Raw genomic sequence first — 23446 nt, forward strand, 5'->3', positions numbered from 1 at the left:
TATGACAACACGGTTGATGTAGTCGTACGTCTTCACGATCGACCGATCCTCAGTACCGAACGTACGGCACCTCCGCGTTCAGCACACGTTCAGCTCGGTGACGTCCCGCAAACTCACGATCCAGTAGAGCTCGGGGAAGAGTTTCACCAGCATGACGGCGTGGTGACGATGTTGATGAAGCTATCGCGGCAGGGCTTCGCCTAAACACCGCTATAGTATGACCGATGTGGATTATGGTGAAGGGGGGCACCGCACACGGCTGGGAGAGATCTTTGTGATCAACTTGTGTGTCTAGAGGTGCCCCCCTGCCACCGTATATAAAGGAGCAAGGGGGGAGAGGTGGCCGGCCAGGAGGAGGCGCGCCAGGGAGGAGTCCTACTACCACCGGGAGTAGGACTCCCTCCTTTCCTAGTTGGAGTAGGAGAAGGGGGAAGGAGGAGGGAGAGAGGAAGGAAAGGGGGATCCGCCCCCCCCCCTCCTTGTCCAATTCAGACTAGAGGGAGAGGGGGCGCGGCCTGCCCTGGCCGCCCCTCCTCTTCTCCACTAAGACCCATCTTGGCCCATTAAACCCCCGGGGGGTTCCGGTAACCCCCGGTACTCCAGTAAAATCCCGATTTCACCCGGAACACTTTTGATATCCAAATATAGGCTTCCGATGTATCAATCTTTAGGTCTCGACCATTTCGAGACTCCTCGTCATGTCCATGATCACATCTGGGACTCCAAACTTCCTTCGGTACATCAAAACACATAAACTCGTAATATAACCGTCATCGAACTTTAAGCGTGCAGACCCTACGGGTTCGAGAACTATGTAGACATGACCGAGACATGTCTTCGGTCAATAACCAATAGCGGAACATGTATGCTCATATTGGTTCCTACATATTCTACGAAGATCTTTATCTGTCAAACCGCACAACACTATACATTGTTCTCTTTGTCATCAGTATGTTACTTGCCCGAGATTCGATCGTCGGTATCCAATACCTAGTTCAATCTTATTACCGGCAAGTCTCTTTACTCGTTCCGTAATACATCACCCCGTAACTAACTCATTAGTTATCATGCTTGCAAGGCTTATAGTGATGTGTATTACCGAGAGGGCCCAGAGATACCTCTCCGATAATCGGAGTGACAAATCCTAATCTTGATCTATGCCAACTCAACAAGTACCATCTGAGACACCTGTAGAGCACCTTTACAATCACACAGTTACGTTGTGACGTTTGGTAGCACAAAAAGTGTTCCTCCGGTATTCGGGAGTTGCATAATCTCATAGTCATAAGAACATGTATAAGTCATGAAGAAAGCAATAGCAGTAAACAAACGATCAAGTGCTAAGCTAACGGAATGGGTCAAGTCAATCACATCATTCTCCTAATGATGTGATCCCATTGATCAAATAACAACTCATGTCTATGGTTAGGAAACTTAACCATCTTTGATCAATGAGCTAGTCAAGTAGAGGCATACTAGTGACACTATGTTTTTCTATGTATTCACACATGTATTATGTTTCCGGTTAATACAATTCTAGCATGAACAATAAACATTTATCATGAAATAAGGAAATAAATAATAACTTTATTATTGCCTATAGGGCATATTTCCTTCGGTCTCCCACTTGCACTAGAGTCAATAATCTAGATTACACAGTAATGATTTTAACACCCATGGAGCCTTGGTGTTGATCATGTTTTGCTCATGGAAGAGGCTTAGTCAACGGGTCTGCAACATTCAGATCCGTATGTATCTTGCAAATCTCTATGTCTCCCACTTGGACTTGATCCCGAATGGAGTTGAAGCGTCTCTTGATGTGCTTGGTTCTCTTGTGAAATCTGGATTCCTTTGCCAAAGCAATTGCACCAATATTGTCACAAAACATTTTCATTGGACCCGATGCACTAGGTATGACACCTAGATCGGATATGAACTCCTTCATCCAGACTCCTTCATTCGCTGCTTCCGAAGCAGCAATGTACTCCGCTTCACATGTAGATCCCACCACGACGCTCTATTTAGAACTGCTCCAACTGACAGCTCCACCGTTTAATATAAACACGTATCCGATTTGCGATTTAGAATTGTTCGGATCAGTGTCAAAGCTTGCATCAACGTAACCATTTACGATGAGCTCTTTGTCACCTCCATAAACGAGAAACATATCCTTGGTCCTTTTCAGGTTCTTCAGGATGCTCTTGACCGCTGTCCAGTGATCCACTCCTGGATTACTTTGGTACCTCCCTGCTAGGCTAATAGCAAGGCACACATCAGGTCTGGTACACAGCATTGCATACATGATAGAGCCTATGGCTGAAGCATAGGGAACACTTTTCATTTTCTCTCTATCTTCTGCAGTGGTCGGGCATTGAGTCTTACTCAATTTCACACCTTGTAACACAGGCAAGAACCCTTTCTTAGCTTGATCCATTTTGAACTTCTTCAAAACTTTATCAAGATATGTGCTTTGTGAAAGTCCAATTAAGCGTCTTGATCTATCTCTATAGATCTTGATGCCCGATATATAAGCAGCTTCACCGAGGTCTTTCATTGAAAACCTTTTATTCAAGTATCCTTTTATGCTGTCCAGAAATTCTATATCATTTCCAATCAACAATATGTCATCCACATATAATATTCAAAATGCTACAAAGCTCCAACTCACTTTCCTGTAAATATAGGCTTCTCCAAAAGTCTGTATAAAACCATATGCTTTGATCACACTATCAAAACGTTTATTCCAACTCCGAGATGCTTGCACCAGTCCATAAATGGATTGCTGGAGCTTGCACACTTTGTTAGCTCCCTTTGGATCGATAAAACCTTCAGGTTGCATCATATACAACTCTTCTTCCAGAAATCCATTCAGGAATGCAGTCTTTACATCCATTTTCCAAATTTCATAATCATAAAATGCGGCAATTGCTAACATGATTCGGACGGATTTAAGCATCGCTACGGGTGAGAAGGTCTCATTGTAGTAAACTCCTTGAACTTGTCGAAAACCTTTTGCAACAAGTCGAGATTTGTAGACAGTAACATTACCGTCAGCGTCTGTCTTCTTCTTGAAGATCCATTTGTTCTCGATGGCTTGTCGATCATCGGGCAAGTCAACCAAAGTCCACACTTTGTTCTCATACATGGATCCCATCTCAGACTTCATGGCCTCAAGCCATTTTGCGGAATCTGGGCTCATCATAGCTTCTTCATAGTTTGTAGGTTCGTCATGGTCAAGTAACATGACCTCCAGAACTGGATTACCGTACCACTCTGGCACGAATCTTGCTCTGGTTGACCTACGAGGTTCGGTAGTAACTTGATCTGAAGTTTCATGATCATCATCATTAGCTTCCTCACTAATTGGTGTAGATGTCACAGGAACCGGTTTCTGTGATGAACTACTTTCCAATAAGGGAGCAGGTACAATTACCTCATCAAGTTCTACTTTCCTCCCACTCACTTCTTTCGAGAGAAACTCCTTCTCTAGAAAGGATCCATTCTTAGCAACGAATATTTTGCCTTCGGATCTGTGATAGAAGGTGTACCCAATAGTTTTCTTTGGGTATCCTATGAAGACACATTTCTCCGATTTGGGTTCGAGCTTATCAGGTTGAAGCTTTTTCACATAAGCATCGCAGCCCCAAACTTTAAGAAACGATAACTTTGGTTTCTTGCCAAACCATAGTTCATAAGGCGTCGTCTCAACGGATTTCGATGATGCCCTATTTAACGTGAATGCAGCCATCTCTAAAGCATAACCCCAAAATGATAGCGGTAAATCGGTAATAGATATTATAGATCGTACCATATCTAGTAAAGTACGATTACGACGTTCGGACACACCGTTACGCTGTGGTGTTCCGGGTGGCGTGAGTTGTGAAACTATTCCGCATTGTTTCAAATGTAGGCCAAACTCGTAACTCAAATATTCTCCTCCACGATCAGATCGCAGAAACTTTATTTTTCTTGTTATGATGATTTTCCACTTCACTCTGAAATTCTTTGAACTTTTCAAATGTTTCAGACTTATGTTTCATTAAGTAGATATACCCATATCTGCTCAAATCATCTGTGAAGGTGAGAAAATAACGATACCTGCCGCGAGCCTCAATATTCATCGGACCACATACATCAGTATGTATGATTTCTAACAAATCTGTTGCCCGCTCCATAGGGAGAACGGCGTTTTAGTCATCTTTCCCATAAGGCATGGTTCGCAAATACCAAGTGGTTCATAATCAAGTGATTCCAAAAGTTCATCAGTATGGAGTTTCTTCATGCGCTTTATACCAATATGACCCAAACGGCAGTGCCACAAATAAGTTGGAGTGTCGGACACCGGGACGACGACCCTGGATGGCAGGCTGCGTGTCTCACTTTCCATTGAGTAGCATGGCAGTGTTTCTTGGTCATGCGGGTGGTGAGATGCATTCTGGCTGGTAGTCTTGGCGAAGCCGTCGCCCGTCAGTGGTGGCAAAGGCCTTATCCTGATCTACAGTTCTCGACCTGTTGTGGTAGTTCTGGTGGCCTGATTCCCCATTGGCGAGGTGCCGGGGAGGGTCTGAATGAAAGCTCCGAGCATCAATTCCTGTGGCTGTGATGCTTGCGGGTCTCATGTCCCTTTTGGGGGCATCGCCATGCCTCTTCTCCCCGTCAGTTCAGGATGAATACACTTGTCAGCCACGACAGACGCAGTGGTAGTGGTGCATTGCGTCGTGACCCTCGTGGGGGTGTCGCCGGTGAGTGCGACTTTCTTTCGGTTGCGGCTGCATGTTCAAAATGGTGTGGAGATCCAATAAACCCTACCTAGAACTCTGGTGACTCGCGATATCGTTTACACCTATCTTTTACACGCGACGACGTCCTCTCTTCGTCCTTCCTGCTTGCCGGCCGACATGGATGACACTCCTCTATTTAGAGCAAGAGGCTAGAGGGTCCTCTCCGGCGGTGGTTGGGTCGTGACAGTGCAACAAAGTCTAGTGGTTTCTCCTAGCATCCAAGGTGGTGCGTGGTTTCATGTTGGTGGCGGTCCTGGTTGGGTATCAAGGTGGTCCAGCCTCTCCCGTGCTTCTTCTCAGCAGAATGGTCGAGGCATCTAGTTGTGTACTTTCTGTGCTTGTTAGCATGTTTGGCTTGTTTCGCCGTGCTTTTCTTTGATAATCTTGTATGAGGATTTCCTCAACACCATGTATCGTTCGATTGCGTAGCTTCCTTTATAAAGCAGGTGAAATTATGTTTCGAGATGAAATGCTTTTGTCACCAGCTCAGTACGCAGAAACATTTCAAATAATAATCTTTTGGGGGGGGGGGGGGGGGGGGTCAGGTAATAATCGCTTGTTTTGTATATTTATGCACGTTTACCATATATGTTGTAGCGGCTTCCTGCAACCTGGTCCCCACTGTGCCCAATTTCTAAAACTTAGCAAAAAAAGTATAGTACTTAACATAAGACAAAAACATAACGCTCATATGTTTTTTAATACAACAAGCCACCTCATCAGTTTCCATTAAAGAAGCAGCCAATCGAACTTAGAAGAGTTTTGAACCAAAAGGAAGCTAAAACAACTAAAGCAAGCTCGATAGGAAAGGGACCGTAACTTACTAATTACATGCACCAGGAAGCAGGATACCTCAACAACGACTCCAGGAAGCAACCTTTGCAAATTCAACATTCACATTCAATCCTGAGCACAACAGGGTTCCAACCATGGCATACTTCACATGTATTGCAAGAAAATCCTAGGTGTTCACCCCAGCATTAAGCATATAATTAATTGTCATATAATAATCTATTATTTCATAACAAGGGGAAATGAACCTAGAATTTTAATTTGTTATGATAAATAAGACACGTCAGATTCCAAAAGAAGCAAATGAGATCATATTAGTGTGACAAATATAATATTGTCAATTATTCAGAAGGTAGAAAAACATAAGTTGGCTCACAGACTTAGTCGCGATTCTGGTAGTGTTTATTAATAAAGCCAAGTCATGTAAGCCAATTGTTTTCTAGCTGTAGGATGACAGAAAGTCACCAACTCATGCGTGGGCTTCTAAAGACGTGGAGTGACTACTACACATGTTCCTCCAGAAATTGCTATATGATGTGTGCGATCGAGCATTTCAAACAATGAAATTGTCCCTTTTCAAAAGAAAAGAAAAAGTCTATGAAATTGTAGATTTGCCAATAGATTATTTGTCATGAAATCCAGCAGCATAAGATGACACAGTAGGTAGCGGACTGTGGCAACAAGCGGAAGAAATCAAGGCGCGTTGATCCATGCATGAATCCACATAATACACCTGCTATTTTGCAGCTGCCCCTGCTAGCATCACGTCAATCAGTTTTCTTTTTAGAAAGAGGAGGATAACCCCATCAACCAGATATTTACCTGGTCAAATTTCTCTCGCAGTTGTTGAGTAATTATAGGAAGAAAGCAAGGATCTTAATGCTTAGTGGACGTTCCTAGCTAACCAAAAGGAGAGCTATGAAGATGGAGCTTTTTTATTTTTTTGAAAAGGGGGAACAAGCTATGAAGATGGAGCTGAGCAGGAACTTTTCATATGATCTTAGTAAGAGTAGTTAGTTTCCACCTTGCTACGATTCAATCATGACCAGTTCATTGTAAATATAAATCTAAGAATCAGACCACACCTGCTTCTTTTTTGGAGTAAACAGAACTCATAAACTGATTAATTACTTGGAAGTGTTTGTTTGAGTTTCCATACACTAGTCATCAACCCTGTGCCTTCGCACGGGCAGTGATTTTGGAAAAACAACATTTTGTAAAACATCGCACAATTCTGTGGTAATGTAGTCATCGTCTCGTCCGCCCGATGCCACCGCGCACCTCCGGTACGAGCCGCCGCTCGCTGCCACTGCAGCAACCCGCAGTCCCGTGCGCCGCCGCACCGCGTCTCCGTGCCAGGGGCCACTGTGCCTCCACGCTCGTCGCGCCGAGCTGCAGCGGCCTCTGTGCCACCATGCAGGTCCTCAGCGACCTCCTCGCGTTCGTGACCGCAGTGCTTGTCGTGCGTCGCCGTCACCACGCGCTCTCCATTGCGCCGCAGCCGAGACCTCCATGTCCGCCACGGATGCCACCGCGCGCCACGGCCCCGAACTTGGTAGCTCTGATGCCAATTGATGGGTTCAAGCCCTAGCGCTCTCTCTCTCCCTCTCTCTCTCTCTCTCTCACGTAGCTCTCGCACTCTCTTGCTGCCCTCTCGCGGTGATTCAGGCACACGAACGCCCGCCGCACAAGAAGGAGAACAGGGAGACAGTGACACGGTGATTTCCTGCGCACGAACGCCCGCCGCACATACGGCACTTTCCTTCAACACGAATTGAATCCGCAGCAGTACAGGTGAAGGTATATATACGCACGCACACGCCCGCCGCACAGGTGAAGGTACAGGCTGGACGTATGACGAGGGTGCGGGATGGTTCAGGCGAAAGTTCGGCACCTCGACGCTGGTGGAGGTGATGTCTTGGTAGTCACGTCCATCTTTGGATCGTCGTCATTGTTCTCCCACAGCCGACGCGATGGTGGCGGCGCAGTGCGTCATGACCCTCTTGGGTTCGTCATCGGTGAGTGTAGTCTTTCAGTCGCGGTGGCGTGTTCAGAATGGTACGGAGATCCACCGTATTGCTTGCACCTATCTTGTACATGCAGCAATGACCTCCTTTCGTCATCTCTGCTCGCTGGTAGGGTCAAAGCTCCTTGGTTTGGGCAGACGGTCCTCTCTAATAGCAGTTGGGTGGTGTCGACGTGACAGAGTCCAGCGTTTTCTTCAAGGTGGCATCTGGTTAAATGTCATCATCGGTCCTGGTTGAGTCTTCAGGTGGTCCCGCCTCTCCTGTGCTTCCTCTCGCGGCATGCTAGAGGCGTCTAATTGGGCACTTCTGGTGCTTGTTAGTGTGTTTGTCTTGGTTTGTCATGCTCTCTTTGATCATCCTGTATGATGATTTCCTCAACACCATATATCGTTCAGCCAAGCGGCCGAAGTCCGTTTTGTGATAAAATGCTTCTATGAGATGCTTGTTACAAAGAAATAACTTAAATAATATTCATTTTGGGGGTGTTAGGTAATAATCTATTCTTTTGTACATTTACGCGTGTTTTCTATATGTATGTTGGAGCAAATTTTTGGAATCTGGTCTCCGGTGTGCCCAGTTTCTAAAACTTAGTAAAAATCATATTTTTATCTCAACTTCAGAAAAACAAAAATAATGCTCATAAGTTTTTTGATAAAACGATCCACCTCATCAAAATTTCATTAAAGCAACCGTCAATTGAACTTACAAGATTTTTGAACCAAAAGGAAGCTAAAAATATTACAAGCAGGAACCGCAAATTTCTTATAGCATACACCAGAAAGCAAGAGAGCAGAACAATGACTCTAGGAGGCTACTTTTGCACATTCAACTTTCACATTTAAATCCTGAGCACAATCGGGCTTCAACCATCGCATACTTCGCACGTATTGCAACATAATCCTAGGTGTTCAACCCTAGCATCAAACATATACTGGATTACCATATAATCGTGTATTGTTTCCTTTTTTTGACCTAGTCATCTCTTGTTTCGGAACAAGGGAAAAAGAGCCTAAAATATTTATTTTTTATTGAGAAATACGAAACATTAGAACCAAAAAAGCATATGAGATCATATCAGTGTGCTAAAAATGATATTGTCAATTATTCAGAAGGTAGAAATACATTCACTCATTACAGACACAACAATGGGATGACATATGCTCCATTTATTTTATAGATTAGGATGCATATCTACAAACTCAAACATGTCCTTAATTTGCGCACTGGTCCTCCGTGTAATAAGCCAACCGTTTCACTTAGTTGTGGTTGTTCTCCCAGAACTGGGCCTGAAGCCAGTCTACTGTATTCTTTTCCACCTGAAACGCCTTGGCAAGAACATCATCGGATATTTGTGGGTCTGACCCAAACACCGCATTGGCAATTGTGATAGCCCCTGGGTTCTGGCTGCTGAGCGCGGCAATTGCAACGGCAGGCTTGTGGGGGTTGGGGTTGAATTGGAAGTGGATGAGCCCCACGGGGAAGACGAACACATCACCTTTGTTGAGCACCTTCGAGAGGAACTTGTTTCTGTTTGGGGCGGGCTGGTTGGATGTAACAAAGCCAACATACAATGTCCCCTCGAGCACCGTGAGGATCTCAGTGGCGCGAGGGTGCGTATGTGGTGGGTTCTGACCCAAGGGAGCATAGTCAATGCGCGCAATTGAGATGCCGAGGGTGTTGAGTCCAGCAATCTGCATGACGTTGATCAAAGTGACGTTGGATCCAACCTTGTTGGTCACCCTAGGCTTGTCGAGGGCGGCTGCCTTGAAGAAGTCATCAACGTTAACCTCCATTGGGTTCTTGCAAACAAACCCATTGACACGTACTGGTGCATAGAAGAGATTTATAATGTAAGCTTAGGTCTTACAAAGTTGTTTCGACTTGCATATAATTTCCAGAAATTCATTTCAACATATTTATTTGGTGAGAACATGATGAGAAACCGGATAGTACCTGGTGAATTCATGTCAGCGACACAAAAGTCCTGGAGGGGGCTAGGATCGGAGGCAGTGGCCTGCCATGAGACCAAGGCAAGAAGAACAGCGAGGAGAAGGAAGGAAGAGGAGGATGCCATCTGATCTTTTTCTCTCTCCTGTGTTTCTGTTTGTGATTGTGGCGTGAGTGATGGTTTGAACATGCAGGGATGTATGAGTTTATATAGCTGCAGCGAGCAGCGCCTGAAATCGTTAGCAATTGTAGACTTAGTCAAGTGAAACCAACCAACCAATTGAACTGGTCTCTTGCTGCTAATTAAACTACTGCATATACGCCCATTTAAGACACGTTTTCCCTTCAAAGAAGTAATGCAGAGTATACAGCCATATAAAGCTATTCTATGGTGATGTGCACGGCTGAGTAGTAATTATGAATGTTTCTCCATCTCACCCGAGTCGCCACAATGCATGCAGGGTCAATTTCAGGAAAATTCACCACCCATCACTATTAAGGAAAATATTTTTAAGAGAAGAAACATCTGGCACTAGTTTAATTCGATATCATATACTTGGTCATAGTCGGAACCGGTGCGGACGAAACCAGTCAAAGAGCAGTTGAGAAGCCAAGTCATGTAAGGCAATCAATCATTTTCTAGCTTGATGCCGACATAGATGAAGTCACGTACTCACGCGTAGGCTTGATTCATGGGCGCATGATTTCTAAAGACATATAGAGTGACTACTACCCCTGTTCTTTTCAGTAGTTGATACAGAATCATGCGTGCAATCGACCTTTTCAAACTATGAAATTATATATTTGCCAATAGTTTTTTCATGAAATCCAGTAACAGAGGGCGACAGAGTTGTTAGCAGATTTGTAGCAGCCCCTATACGTTATCATCATGTCAGTGGGATATTTACTTGGTCAGATGTCTCTCGAAGTGGTTGAGTACTTGCAGGAAGAAGCGACGACATTAATGGACGAAGTGCCCAACCAAAAGGAGAGCTGATACAAATGCCATGACGATGGAGAGCAGGAAGATTCCATATGATCTTAGCAAGACTAGTTAACATCTTCTTGCAAAGAGTTTTATCATACATGACCAGTTCAGTGTATAAATCTAACAATCTGGTTAGCCTTGCTGACAAAGTTCATGGCACCAGACCTCACCTGCTTCTTTTGCTATTGTAAATAGTACTCCCTCTGTAAAGAAATATAAGAGCTTTTAGATCTCTAAAGTAGTGATGTAAATGCTCTTATATTTGTTTAAGGAGGGAGTACATACATTAAAAAGACTAGGCCAGGTGGCCAAGTTATAAACAGATTAATTTCTTGGAGGTGTGTGTTGTTGGGTTCAATAAGCCGTGGCGACGATCGACGCGGTGAGCGCGTGTGCGAGCATGCGTGGACCGGGTCGAACACATCGGGATCGCGGCGGGGTTGCGTGGGTAGCTGTGCGTGTGTGAGTGCGTGAGCCAGCGCGTGTGTGTGCGGGGCCGCGCGGTTCTGTTAGCGAGCAAAAGGGAGGGGTAGACCGCATCGGGCGCGGGGGGTGGCCGCGGCGATCGCGTTTGGACGCGATGCGCGGGCGCGACCAGAGCGCACGGGGCGTGGGGGAGTGGGGGAGCGAGTGGGTGCGAGGCGAGGCCTGGCATGTCAGTGCTCGTGGGTATAAGACCCCGGATCCTCCCTGTAGCTCGTTGGCAGGTTGAGTTCGAGCTCGAGGTAATGAACAAGCCGTATGTGCGTGCGGCTGGGGCGTTCATGCGCCGGCAAACCACATGTGCCCTGTGTTTTCTCCTTCATCTTCCTCCTTTCTTCGTTGGTTCGTGCCACAAAGAGAGAGAGAGAGAGAGAGCTCCGAGAGAGGGAGAGGGAGAGGGAGAGGTAGAGCTAGGGTTTAGGGTTTGGCGCCAACAATTGGCATCAGAGCTTCAGGTTGAGCAGCTCACCGGAGTCCATGGCGCTGGTTCCACACGGCGGCGGCGGCGCGGGCAGATCGGTGTCCATGAACATGCTGATGCTCTCGTCGGAGAACTACACCATGTGGGCGATCAAGGCGCGGGCGATCCTTGATGCCTACAAGCTGTGGGAGGCGGTGGCATCGGCGAACGACGCGGCGGTCAACGGCAAGAAGTGCAAGATGGCGAGGGCGATGATCTTGGCGGGGCTGCCGGAAGATGTCCTGCTGCAGGTGGCGGCGAAACTCACTGCAAAGGAGGTATGGGACTCCCTCAAACTGCGTTTCGTCGGCGCTGAATGGGTGCGCGCGCCGAGGAGGGCGACGCTGCGCGGCGAGCTGGATCGGCTGAAGATGGAGGACGGCGAGTCCCTGGACGTCTACGCCGGGAGGCTGGCAGGGATGACGGCGAGGCTCGCGAGCCTGGGCGAGACGCTGAGCGACACCGAGCTGGTGAAGAAGCTCATGGAAACGGTGCCGGGCCTTCTCTTCCCTGTCGTCGCCGGGATTGAGCAGTTCTGCATGCCGGAGGAGCTGACGTACGACGAGGTGCTTGGGCGGCTACACGCGTTCGATGAGCATGTGCGGCGCCGTGGGTAGAGCGGCGGCGAGCGGGCAGACGGCCAGCTTCTGTACGGTGCGGCGCAGTGGTGAGCACGGGAGTGGTGCCAAGGGGGAGCACGGGACGATGATGACGACGCACACAGCATGGCGACACGGGATGGCGGCAACAGGCGTGGTCGCTGCTACAAGTGCGGTGAGCGCGGCGACTTCAAGCGCGATTTCCCAGAGCTGCGGAAGGCGCCGGCGGCGGAGCGGGCGCTGCTGGCGGACACCGACGTCGAGGACAACGGCCTCCTCTAGGCCACGGCTTAGGGGGGGGGGTGTTGGGTTCAATAAGCCGTGGCGACGATCCGATGCGGTGAGCGCGTGTGCGAGCGCACGTGGATCGGGTCGAATACGTCGGGATCGCGACGGGGTTGCGTGCGTAGGTGTGCGTGTGTGAGTGCGTGAGCCAACGCGTGTGTGCGCGGGGCCGCACAGTTCTGTTAGCGAGCAAAAGGGAGGGGTAGACCGCGTCGGGCACGCGGGGTGGCCGTGGCGATCGCGTTCGGGCACGATGCGCAGGCGCAGCCAGAGCGCGCTGGACGTGGGGGAGTGGGGGAGCGAGTGGGTGCGAGGCGAGGCCTGGCATGTCAGTGCTCGCGGGCATAAGACCCCGGATCCTCTTTGTAGCTCGTTGGCAGGTCGAGTTCGAGCTCGAGGTAAAGAACAAGCCGTATGTGCGGCTGGGGCGTTTCGTGCGCCGGCAAACCTCCTGTGCCCTGTGTTTTCTCCTTCATCTTCCTCCTTTCTTTGCTGGTTCGTGCCACAGAGAGAGAGAGAGGGAGAGGTAGACCTAGGGTTTGGGGTTTGGCGCCAACATGTGTTGGCAGTTTTAGTGTAGAAGGAAGTTTCCATTAGATGATTTAACTGCTTCTATCACAAGCATCTTACAAAGAAACAACTCAAATGATAATTGTTTTTGGGACTCAGATATCTACAATGGTTTTTCTGGGGAATGATCAATCAAACTTACAAGAGTTTTGAACCAAAAGGAAGCTAAAACAATACATCCAGGAAAAATGGAACTAACGGCAACCAAAACAGCAAGTTTCGTGGCAATGCAAACATAAACTATCTTTCATCGCCGGAAAGACAGACCACAAGAACGACTCCAGGAAGCAACTTTTGCACATTCAACATGCACATTGCAACCTCCGAGCACATTACCATATAATCATATGGTCATTTATTCGCTTCTGATTAAATTTTTGCATAAACTCCTCAAGTTTCCTTTTAATATGCCTAAGCGTTACTGCATCATCTGATGTACGGCTGAGTAGTATATTATGATCATTTATCCATCTCACCCAAGTCGGCACAATGCTTGCAGGGCTGGTTCCATGAAAACTCACCACCCACCACCATAGTTTATTAGATATCATATACTTGGTCATTGGTGAGAACTGGCCCTCACGAGGTCAAAGAGCAGCTGATAAAAGCCAAGTGACGTAAAGCAATCGTTTTCTACCTAGACAAAGTCACCTGCTTAGCTTTATCTACTCCCTCGCTTCTTTTCAGTTGCTACAGAATGCGTGCAATCAAGCTTTTCAAGCTGTGGCCACTAACATAAGCAAATTATATATTTGTCACTGGATTTGTCATGAACAATACTGAGCACAAGATATGGCATGGGATAAAAATAACATACACATAATTATACATTCATAGATGTGTGTTAGCAGCTTAACATACATGTTATTAAAAAGCATGGTTAGAGATATTATGGAATATCTTGCCGTCCTCCAAAACCAAGGGAAAAAATAAACAGAGAGACTTTGCAATATGAGTCACCTGGTGTTATACAAAATATTAGGTTGGAAGGTGACGTCGTAGTTAACGGATTGTGTCAATGAGGAAGAAATCAAGGTGCGTCATTCCATGCATGAATGCACCTAATACACAACTATTATATGTAGCAGCCCCTGTTATCATCACATCAATCAGATATTTACTTGGTCAAAATTTTCTCAAAATGGTTAATTACATTAATCCACGCACACATAAACAGTGACGATAGGGAGCAGAAACAATTATATGATCTTACTAAGAGTACTTAACGTCCTCTTGCTAACAGGTTGATCATGATCCATTTCAATGGGTAAATCTGACAATCTAGTCGGCATTTCTTGTGTAGGCTCATGACACACCTCGCATGCCTCTTTTGTTAGTGTAAACAGCACACCCAGTGACTTGGGCTGGGTGGCCACTCATAAACTGATTAATTTCTTGGAGGTGTGTGTGTAGTTTTGATACAGAAAATATGTTTCCATCGGACAAATAAAATGCATCCAGAAAGAAGAAGAAGAAGACAGGCCCCAACATCATCCTGGTGGACGACATGAGAGGCTATCTCCGCCGCCGGCCCTAGACCCACACACTCTTCGCCTCCCTGGTAGCCATTGTTCGGCACTACACCGAGCAAAGCCCCGGGAGATGGTAGGTGCTAGTGGGATGCCCCTTCTCTCCGCTCCACCCCGTCCTCTTTGTGGGCTAAACGTAGCACCTCACGCCACCGCCGCCGCTATCCCTCGCCTTCGGAGGTGAGCCGCCGACCTGAGATTTTGTGGCATGCCTAGTGGGGTCATGGGTCATTTGGTTTGTGCGTGGATCAGGGAACTCTACCTGGAGCCGGGCCTCTCCCAGATCAGCCAGCATCGTGGTCGTTGACCTGTGAGGGGTGATTGCGGTGAGACGGGATGTAGCTTCCCATAGCCTCTCATGGGTGAGGTTCCACTGCAGGTGAGATACTCCTGCCCCCACCTAGAATGGTCAGGTGGGTTTGTTGGCGATCTTAGGCCCGACCGGATCTGGTCATGGTCGTGGACTTGGACCGGGTCGAGCCTCGCTATGGTTTGATGGCCTTCTCCGGTGACCTCGTACCAACATCTTGGTGACGAGGCATGGGTTTGGGGTGTCATACGTTGAGGTGATGGCCCTGGACGGCAGGCTAGACTTCTGGCAAGTGTGCGGGATGGTCCAAGCGAAATTTCTGCGCCTCGACGCTGGTGGAGGCGATGTCATGGTAGTCACATTCCTCTTTGGGTCATCGCCATTGTTCTCCCGCCATCCTAGCTCGGGGTGAAAACCCTCCGCCCCAGCGGACGTGGTTGTGGCAGTGCAATGCGTCATGACCCTCTTGGGTTCATCATCAGTGAGTGTAGTCATCTTTCCATCGCGGTGTCTTGTTCAGAATGGTATGGCGATCCAATCGACCCTACCTCAAATTTGGTGACTTACCGTATTGCTTGCACCTATCTTGTACACGCAACAATGTCCTCCTTTCATCATCTCTACCCACCGGTAGGGTCAGCACTCCTTGGTTTAGGCAGAGGGTCCTCTCTTAGAGTAGTTGGGTGGTGTCGGTGCGATGAAGTCCAAGGTTTTCTTCAAGGTGGCGTGTGGTTGAATGTCGTCGTCGGTCCAGGTTGAGTCTTCAGGTGGTCCAGCACTCATGTGCTTCCTCTCGGCGGCATGCTGGAGGCTTCTAATTGGGCAGTTCCGGTAGTTGTTAGCATGTTTGGCTTGGTTTGCCATGCTTTCTTTGATCATCTTGTATGATGATTTCCTCAACACCATATATCCTTCAGCCAAGCGGGCGAAGTGCATTTTGTGATAAAATGCTTGTATGACAGGCTTGTTAAAAAGAAACAACTCAAATAATATTCATTTTTGGGGGGTTTTGGTAATAATCTTTTCTTTTGTGTAATTATGCATGTTTTCTATATGTATGTTGGAGCTAATTTTTGGAATCTGGTCTCCAGTGTGCCCAGTTTCTAAAACTTAGTAAAAATCATATCTTTAGTTCACAACTTAAGAAAAACAAAATTAATTCTCATAATTATTTTGATAAAATGAGCCACCTCATCAAATTTCCATTAAAGCAACCCTCAATTGAACTTACAAGAGTTTCAACCAAAAGGAAGCTAAAATATTACATGCAGGAACCGTAAATTTCTTATGGCATGCACCAGAAAGCAGGAGAGCAAAACAACGACTCCAGGACGCAACTTTTGCACATTCAACTTTCACATTTAAATCCTGAGCACAATCGGGCTCCAACCATCGCATACTTTGCATGCATGTATTGCAAGATAATCCTAGGTGTTCAACCCTAGCATCAAACATATACTGGATTACCAGATAATCGTGTCTTGTTTCCTTTTTTAACCTAATCATCTATTGTTTCGGAACAAGGGGAAAAGAACCGAAAACATTGGATTTTTTTTAGAAATAAGACACATTAGAACCAAAAGAACATATGAGATCACATCAGTGTGATAAAAACTGATATTGTCAATTATTGAGAAGGAAGAAATACATTCACTCATTACAGACACACAATGGAATGACATATGCTCCATTTATTTTATAGATTAGGATGCATATCTAGAAACTCAAACATGTCCTTAATTTGCGCACTGGTCCTCCGTGTAATCAGCCAAGGTTTCACTTAGTTGTGGTTGTTCTCCCAGAACTGAGCCTGGAGCCAGTCTATTGTATTCTTTTCCACCTGAAACGCCTTGGCAAGAACATCATCGGATATTTGTGGGTCTGACCCAAACACCGCATTAGCAATTGTGATAGCCCCTGGGTTCTGGCTGCTAAGCGCGGCAATTGCAACGGCGGGCTTGTGGGGGTTGGGGTTGAATTGGAAGTGGATGAGTCCGACGGGGAAGACAAACACATCGCCTTTGTTGAGCACCTTGGAGAGGAACTTGTTTCTGTTTGGGGCGGGCAGGTTGGATGTGATAAAGCCAACGTACAGTGTCCCCTCGAGCACCGTGAGGATCTCAGTGGCGCGAGGGTGTGTATGTGGTGGGTTCTGACCCAAAGGAGCATAGTCGATGCGTGCAATTGAGATGCCAAGGGTGTTGAGTCCAGCAATCTGCATGACGTTGATCAAAGTGACGTTGGATCCAACTTTGTTGGTCACCCTAGGCTTGTCGAGGTTGGCTGCCTTGAAGAAGTCATCTGCGTTAACTTCCATCGGGTTCTTGCAAACAAACCCATTGACACGAACTGGTGCATAGAGGAGATGTGACAAGTAAGCTCAGATCTTACAAACTTGTTTTGACTTGCATATAATTTCCAAAAATTCATTTCAACATATTTTTTTGGTGAGAACAGGATGACAAACCGGATAGTACCTGGTGAATTCATGTCGGCAACACAAAAGTCCTGGAGGGGGCTAGGATCGGAGGCAGTGGCCTGCCATGAGACCAACGCAAGAAGAGCAGCGAGGACAAGGATGGAAGAGGAGGATGCCATCTGATTTCTCTCACTCTCTCTCTCTCTCTCTCTCTCTCTCTCTCTCTCTTGTGTTTCTGTTTGTGGTTGTGGCCTGAGTGTTGGATTGAACATGCAGGGGATGTATGAGTTTATATAGGTGCAGCGAGCAGCGCCTGAAATCGTGAGCAATAATAGACTTAGTCAAGTGAAACTAACCAACCAATTGAACTGGTCTCTTGCTGCTAACTAAATTATTGCATATACTTTACAGGTTCCCATTTAAGACAGGTTTTCCCTTCAAAGAAGCAATGCAGCGTATACAGCCATATAATGCTATTCTATGGTGATGTGTACGGCTGAGTAGTAATTACGAATGTTTCTCCATCTCACCGAGTCACCACAATGCATGCAGGGCCGATTCCAGGAAAATTCACCACCATCACTATTCAGGAAAAGATTTTTAAGAAAAGAAACATCTGGCACTAGTTTAATTTGATATCATATACTTGTCATAGTCGGAACCGGTGCGGACGAAACCAGTCAAAGAGCAGTTGAGAAGCCAAGTCATGTAAGGAAATCAATCGTTTTCTAGCTCGATGCCGACATAGATGAAATCACCTGATCACACGTAGGCTTGATTCATGGGCGCAAGACTTCTAAAGCCATATGGAGTGATTACTACTCCTGTTCTTTTCCGAAGTTGATACAGAATCATGTGTGCAATCGACCTTTTCAAACTATGAAATTATATATTTGCCAATAGATTTGTCATGAAATCCAGCAACATAGGACGACAGAGAGTAGTTAGCAGATTTGTAGCAGCCCATGTACGTTATCATCATGTCAGTCGGATATTTACTTGGTCAAATGTCTCTCGAAGTGGTTGAGTACTTGCAGGAAGAAGCAATGACATTAATGGACGAAGTGCCCAACCAAAAGGAGAGCTGATACAAATGCCATGACGATGGAGAGCAGGGAGTTTCCATGTGATCTTAGCAAGACTAGTTAACATCTTCTTGCGAAGAGTTTTATCACGCGTGACCAGTTCAGTGTATAAATCTAACAATTTTGTTAGCCTTCCTGACTAGGTTCATGGCACCAGAGCTCACCTGCTTCTTTTGCTAGAGTAAATGGTACATCCAGTGACTAGACTAGGCCAGGCGGCCGCTTGTAAACTGATTAATTTCTTGGAGGTGTCTGTTGGCAGTTATAGTATAGAAAGAAGTTTCCATCATATGATTTAATTGCTTCTATCACAAGCTTATTACAAAGAAACAACTCAAATAATAATTGTTTTTTGGGAATCAGATATCTACAATACTTCTGCTGGGGAATGATCAATCGAACTTACAAGAGTTTTGAACCAAAATGAAGCTAAAACAAAACATTCAGAAAAAATAGAACTAACGGCAACCAGAACAGCAAAATTCGCAGGGCTGGTTCCATGAAAAGTCACCACCCATCACCATAGTTTATTAGATATCATATACTTGGTCATGGTGAGAACTGGTGCGCATGAGGTCAAAGAGCAGTTGAGAAAAGACAGGTGATGTAAAGCAATCGTTTTCTACCTAGATAAAGTCACCTTCTTAGCTTTATCTAGTCTCTCCATTTACTTAAGTTTTTTATTTTTGCGGATTCCATTGAGACAGAATGCTTGCACTCAAGCTTTTCAAGCTGTGGCCACTAACATAAGCAAACTATATATTTGTCAGTTGTCACCGGATTTGTCATGAACAATAATGTGCACGAGATATGGCATGGGTTAAAAAGAACATACACATAATTATGCATTTAACTATATGTGTTAGTGGCCTAACATACATATGATTAAAAAGCATGGTTAGAGATATAATGGAATATCTTACCATCCTCCAAAACCAAGGGAAAAAATAAACAGAGAAACTTTGCAATATGAGTCACCTAGCTAGTGATATAAAAAATACTAGGTTGCAAGATGATGTGGTAGTTAACGGATTGTGTCAATGAGGAAGAAGTCGAGGTGCGTCATTCCATGCTTGAATGCACCTAATACACAACTATTATATGTAGCAGCCCTGTTATTCTCACATCAATTGGATATTTACTCGGTCAAAATTTTCTCAGAATAGTTAATTATATTAATCCACGTGCGCATAAACAATGACGATAGAGAGCAGAAACAATTCATGTGATCTTAGTAATATTAGTTAATGTCCTCTTGCTAAGACTTTGATCCTGATCATTTCGATGGATAATCTGACAATCTAGTCGGCTTTCTTGACTAGGCTCATGACACATCTCACCTGCCTCTTTTGTTAGAGTAACCAGTACATCCAACATCATCGTCGCGGACGACACGAGAGGTGATCGCCGCCGCCGGCCGTAGGCCCCCACACTCTCATCCTCCGCTGGATGTTGTCAATCGGCAATACTCCGAGCAAATCCATGGGCGATGGTAGGCGTCAACGGAGTGTCCCTTCTGTCCACTCCACTCCCTGGTTTAGGCAGAGGGTCCTCTCCGATAGTAGTTGGGTGGCGACGGTGCGATGAAGTTCAGTGTTTTCTTCCAGGTGGTGCATGGTTGAATGTCGTTGGCGGTCCTGGTTGAGTCTTGCGGTGGTCCAGCCTCTCCTCTGCTTCCTCTCGATGGCATGCTGGAGGCGTCTAATTGTGCGCTTCCGGTGCTTGGTAGCATGTTTGGCTTGTTTGTTCATGCTTTCTTTGATCATCTTGTGTGAAAATTTCCTCAACACCATGTATCATTCAGCCATTTGACTTTATTTCTAGAGGTAGTGTGGCTATCAAAGTCAATGATGATGTTGACAACTATTTTCAGAATAAGAAGGGTCTTCGCCAAGGGCACCCCATATCCCCTATTTTGTTCAACATCACAGCTGATATGTTAGCTATCCTTGTTCAGAGGGCTAAGGTAGCTGGCCAGATTAGCAGTATTATTCCCCATAGTAGAAGAAGGTCTGTCTATTTTACAATACACGGATGACGCTATTTATTTTATGGATAATGACCTAGATAAAGCAAGAAACCTCAAGCTTGTTTTATGCGCATTTGAGGAGCTCTCTGGTCTATAATTTTCATAAGAGCGAGCTTTTCTGCTTCGGCGACGTTGTAGAGTCCGCAGCTGAGTGTGCTGACATTTTTGGCTGCCGGCTTGGGCAGTTCCCGATTAGGTATCTCGGTATTCCAATTCACTATCAGTGCTTAACTATCGCTGAGTGGAAACATGTGGAAGAGAGACTTGAGAAATGGCTAGCCAGTTGGAAAGCTAAACTCTTGTCATATGGCGGGAGATTGATTTTGATCAATTCCGTCCTCAACAATATGGTTCTATACATGTTGTCGTTCTTCCACTTACCGAAAGGGGTTCTTCAGCGTTTGGATTACTTTAGATCCAGATTTTTTTTTTTGGTAATGTGATAGTGAATCTAAGAAATACCGACTTGCTAGGTGGACTATATTATGCCGACCTAAAAGTCAAGGGGGCCTTGGAATTCAAGATATTGAGATTACAAACATCGCTCTTCTAAGTAAATGGGATTACAAATTACTCACTGAGAATGGACTATGGCAGGAAATCATTTGTAACAAATGCGTGGGGTCCAAAGCCATTTCTCAAGTTCATTGGAGACCCGGTGATTCACATTTTTGGTACGGTGTCATGAAGGCCAAGGAATTCTTTTTCTAGTTTGGTACTTTCTCAGTTAGGGATGGTTCTCAGGTTCGATTCTGGGAAGATATCTGGCTAGGCGCCACCCCACTTATGGTGCAGTACCCTAGCTTGTATAGGATTGTCAGACATAAATTTTTCACGATCAAACAAGTTTTGGGACAAAATAACCCCGATATTTCTTTTCGTAGGGACATCTTTGGCCGTTGTCTCATAGCATGGAATGAGTTACTCTCGTGTCTGGAGGACATTCAATTGACAAGCGAGCCGGACAAGTTTCATGTTGGGAAACGTAGTAATTTCAAAAAAAATCTACACACACGCAGAATCATGGTGATGCATAGCAACGAGAGGGGAGAGTGTTGTCCACGTACCCTCGTAGACCGTTAAGCGGAAGCGTTATGACAACACGGTTGATGTAGTCGTACGTCTTCACGATCGACCGATCCTCAGTACCGAACGTACGGCACCTCCGCGTTCAGCACACGTTCAGCTCGGTGACGTCCCGCAAACTCACGATCCAGTAGAGCTCGGGGAAGAGTTTCACCAGCATGACGGCGTGGTGACGATGTTGATGAAGCTATCGCGGCAGGGCTTCGCCTAAACACCGCTACAGTATGACCGATGTGGATTATGGTGAAGGGGGGCACCGCACACGGCTGGGAGAGATCTTTGTGATCAACTTGTGTGTCTAGAGGTGCCCCCCTGCCACCGTATATAAAGGAGCAAGGGGGGAGAGGTGGCCGGCCAGGAGGAGGCGCGCCAGGGAGGAGTCCTACTACCACCGGGAGTAGGACTCCCTCCTTTCCTAGTTGGAGTAGGAGAAGGGGGAAGGAGGAGGGAGAGAGGAAGGAAAGGGGGATCCGCCCCCCCCCCCTCCTTGTCCAATTCAGACTAGAGGGAGAGGGGGCGCGGCCTGCCCTGGCCGCCCCTCCTCTTCTCCACTAAGACCCATCTTGGCCCATTAAACCCCCGGGGGGTTCCGGTAACCCCCGGTACTCCAGTAAAATCCCGATTTCACCCGGAACACTTTTGATATCCAAATATAGGCTTCCGATGTATCAATCTTTAGGTCTCGACCATTTCGAGACTCCTCGTCATGTCCATGATCACATCTGGGACTCCAAACTTCCTTCGGTACATCAAAACACATAAACTCGTAATATAACCGTCATCGAACTTTAAGCGTGCAGACCCTACGGGTTCGAGAACTATGTAGACATGACCGAGACATGTCTTCGGTCAATAAACAATAGCGGAACATGTATGCTCATATTGGTTCCTACATATTCTACGAAGATCTTTATCTGTCAAACCGCACAACACTATACATTGTTCTCTTTGTCATCAGTATGTTACTTGCCCGAGATTCGATCGTCGGTATCCAATACCTAGTTCAATCTTATTACCGGCAAGTCTCTTTACTCGTTCCGTAATACATCACCCCGTAACTAACTCATTAGTTATCATGCTTGCAAGGCTTATAGTGATGTGTATTACCGAGAGGGCCCAGAGATACCTCTCCGATAATCGGAGTGACAAATCCTAATCTTGATCTATGCCAACTCAACAAGTACCATCTGAGACACCTGTAGAGCACCTTTACAATCACACAGTTACGTTGTGACGTTTGGTAGCACAAAAAGTGTTCCTCCGGTATTCGGGAGTTGCATAATCTCATAGTCATAAGAACATGTATAAGTCATGAAGAAAGCAATAGCAGTAAACAAACGATCAAGTGCTAAGCTAACGGAATGGGTCAAGTCAATCACATCATTCTCCTAATGATGTGATCCCATTGATCAAATAACAACTCATGTCTATGGTTAGGAAACTTAACCATCTTTGATCAATGAGCTAGTCAAGTAGAGGCATACTAGTGACACTATGTTTGTCTATGTATTCACACATGTATTATGTTTCCGGTTAATACAATTCTAGCATGAACAATAAACATTTATCATGAAATAAGGAAATAAATAATAACTTTATTATTGCCTATAGGGCATATTTCCTTCGGTCTCCCACTTGCACTAGAGTCAATAATCTAGATTACACAGTAATGATTTTAACACCCATGGAGCCTTGGTGTTGATCATGTTTTGCTCATGGAAGAGGCTTAGTCAACGGGTCTGCAACATTCAGATCCGTATGTATCTTGCAAATCTCTATGTCTCCCACTTGGACTTGATCCCGAATGGAGTTGAAGCGTCTCTTGATGTGCTTGGTTCTCTTGTGAAATCTGGATTCCTTTGCCAAAGCAATTGCACCAATATTGTCACAAAACATTTTCATTGGACCCGATGCACTAGGTATGACACCTAGATCGGATATGAACTCCTTCATCCAGACTCCTTCATTCGCTGCTTCCGAAGCAGCAATGTACTCCGCTTCACATGTAGATCCCACCACGACGCTCTATTTAGAACTGCTCCAACTGACAGCTCCA

At 46.0% G+C, this 23446-nt stretch overlaps 3 protein-coding genes across 3 annotated transcripts; 1 reads left to right on the forward strand and 2 right to left on the reverse strand.

The window, feature by feature from the left end:
• Positions 1–8678: 8678 nt before the first annotated feature.
• LOC147974032 (germin-like protein 8-11) lies at positions 8679–9752 on the reverse strand. Its single transcript, XM_087522336.1, has 2 exons — positions 9554–9752; positions 8679–9425 (listed from the first exon to the last, which is right to left on the reverse strand). Exons 1-2 carry the CDS (start codon positions 9735–9737, stop codon positions 8857–8859), a joined length of 753 nt encoding a protein of 250 aa, XP_087378462.1. The 5' UTR covers positions 9738–9752; the 3' UTR covers positions 8679–8856.
• Positions 9753–11495: 1743 nt separating this feature from the next.
• Positions 11496–12095, forward strand: LOC147974033 (uncharacterized). The gene has a single exon (XM_087524879.1). It carries the CDS (start codon positions 11496–11498, stop codon positions 12093–12095), a length of 600 nt encoding a protein of 199 aa, XP_087381005.1.
• Positions 12096–16376: 4281 nt separating this feature from the next.
• On the reverse strand, positions 16377–17477 carry LOC147974034 (germin-like protein 8-5). The gene is made up of 2 exons (XM_087522337.1): positions 17249–17477; positions 16377–17120 (listed from the first exon to the last, which is right to left on the reverse strand). Exons 1-2 carry the CDS (start codon positions 17460–17462, stop codon positions 16552–16554), a joined length of 783 nt encoding a protein of 260 aa, XP_087378463.1. The 5' UTR covers positions 17463–17477; the 3' UTR covers positions 16377–16551.
• Positions 17478–23446: the final 5969 nt, after the last annotated feature.

Source organism: Triticum urartu, chromosome 5A (genome assembly GCF_056163025.1).
Source record: "Triticum urartu cultivar PI428250 chromosome 5A, HENAU_Tu73, whole genome shotgun sequence".
Lineage (NCBI taxonomy): Eukaryota > Viridiplantae > Streptophyta > Magnoliopsida > Poales > Poaceae > Triticum > Triticum urartu.

Coding starts and splice junctions, on each gene's coding strand:
- LOC147974032 (XM_087522336.1), bottom strand. CDS start 9,737: ATGTTCAAACCATCACTCACGCCACAATCACAAACAGAAACACAGGAG. Junction 9,426..9,553: donor CGCTGACATGAATTCACCAG/GTACTATCCGGT, acceptor TCTATGCACCAG/TACGTGTCAATGGGTTTGTT.
- LOC147974033 (XM_087524879.1), top strand. CDS start 11,496: ATGGCGCTGGTTCCACACGGCGGCGGCGGCGCGGGCAGATCGGTGTCC.
- LOC147974034 (XM_087522337.1), bottom strand. CDS start 17,462: ATGTTCAATCCAACACTCAGGCCACAACCACAAACAGAAACACAAGAG. Junction 17,121..17,248: donor TGCCGACATGAATTCACCAG/GTACTATCCGGT, acceptor TCTATGCACCAG/TTCGTGTCAATGGGTTTGTT.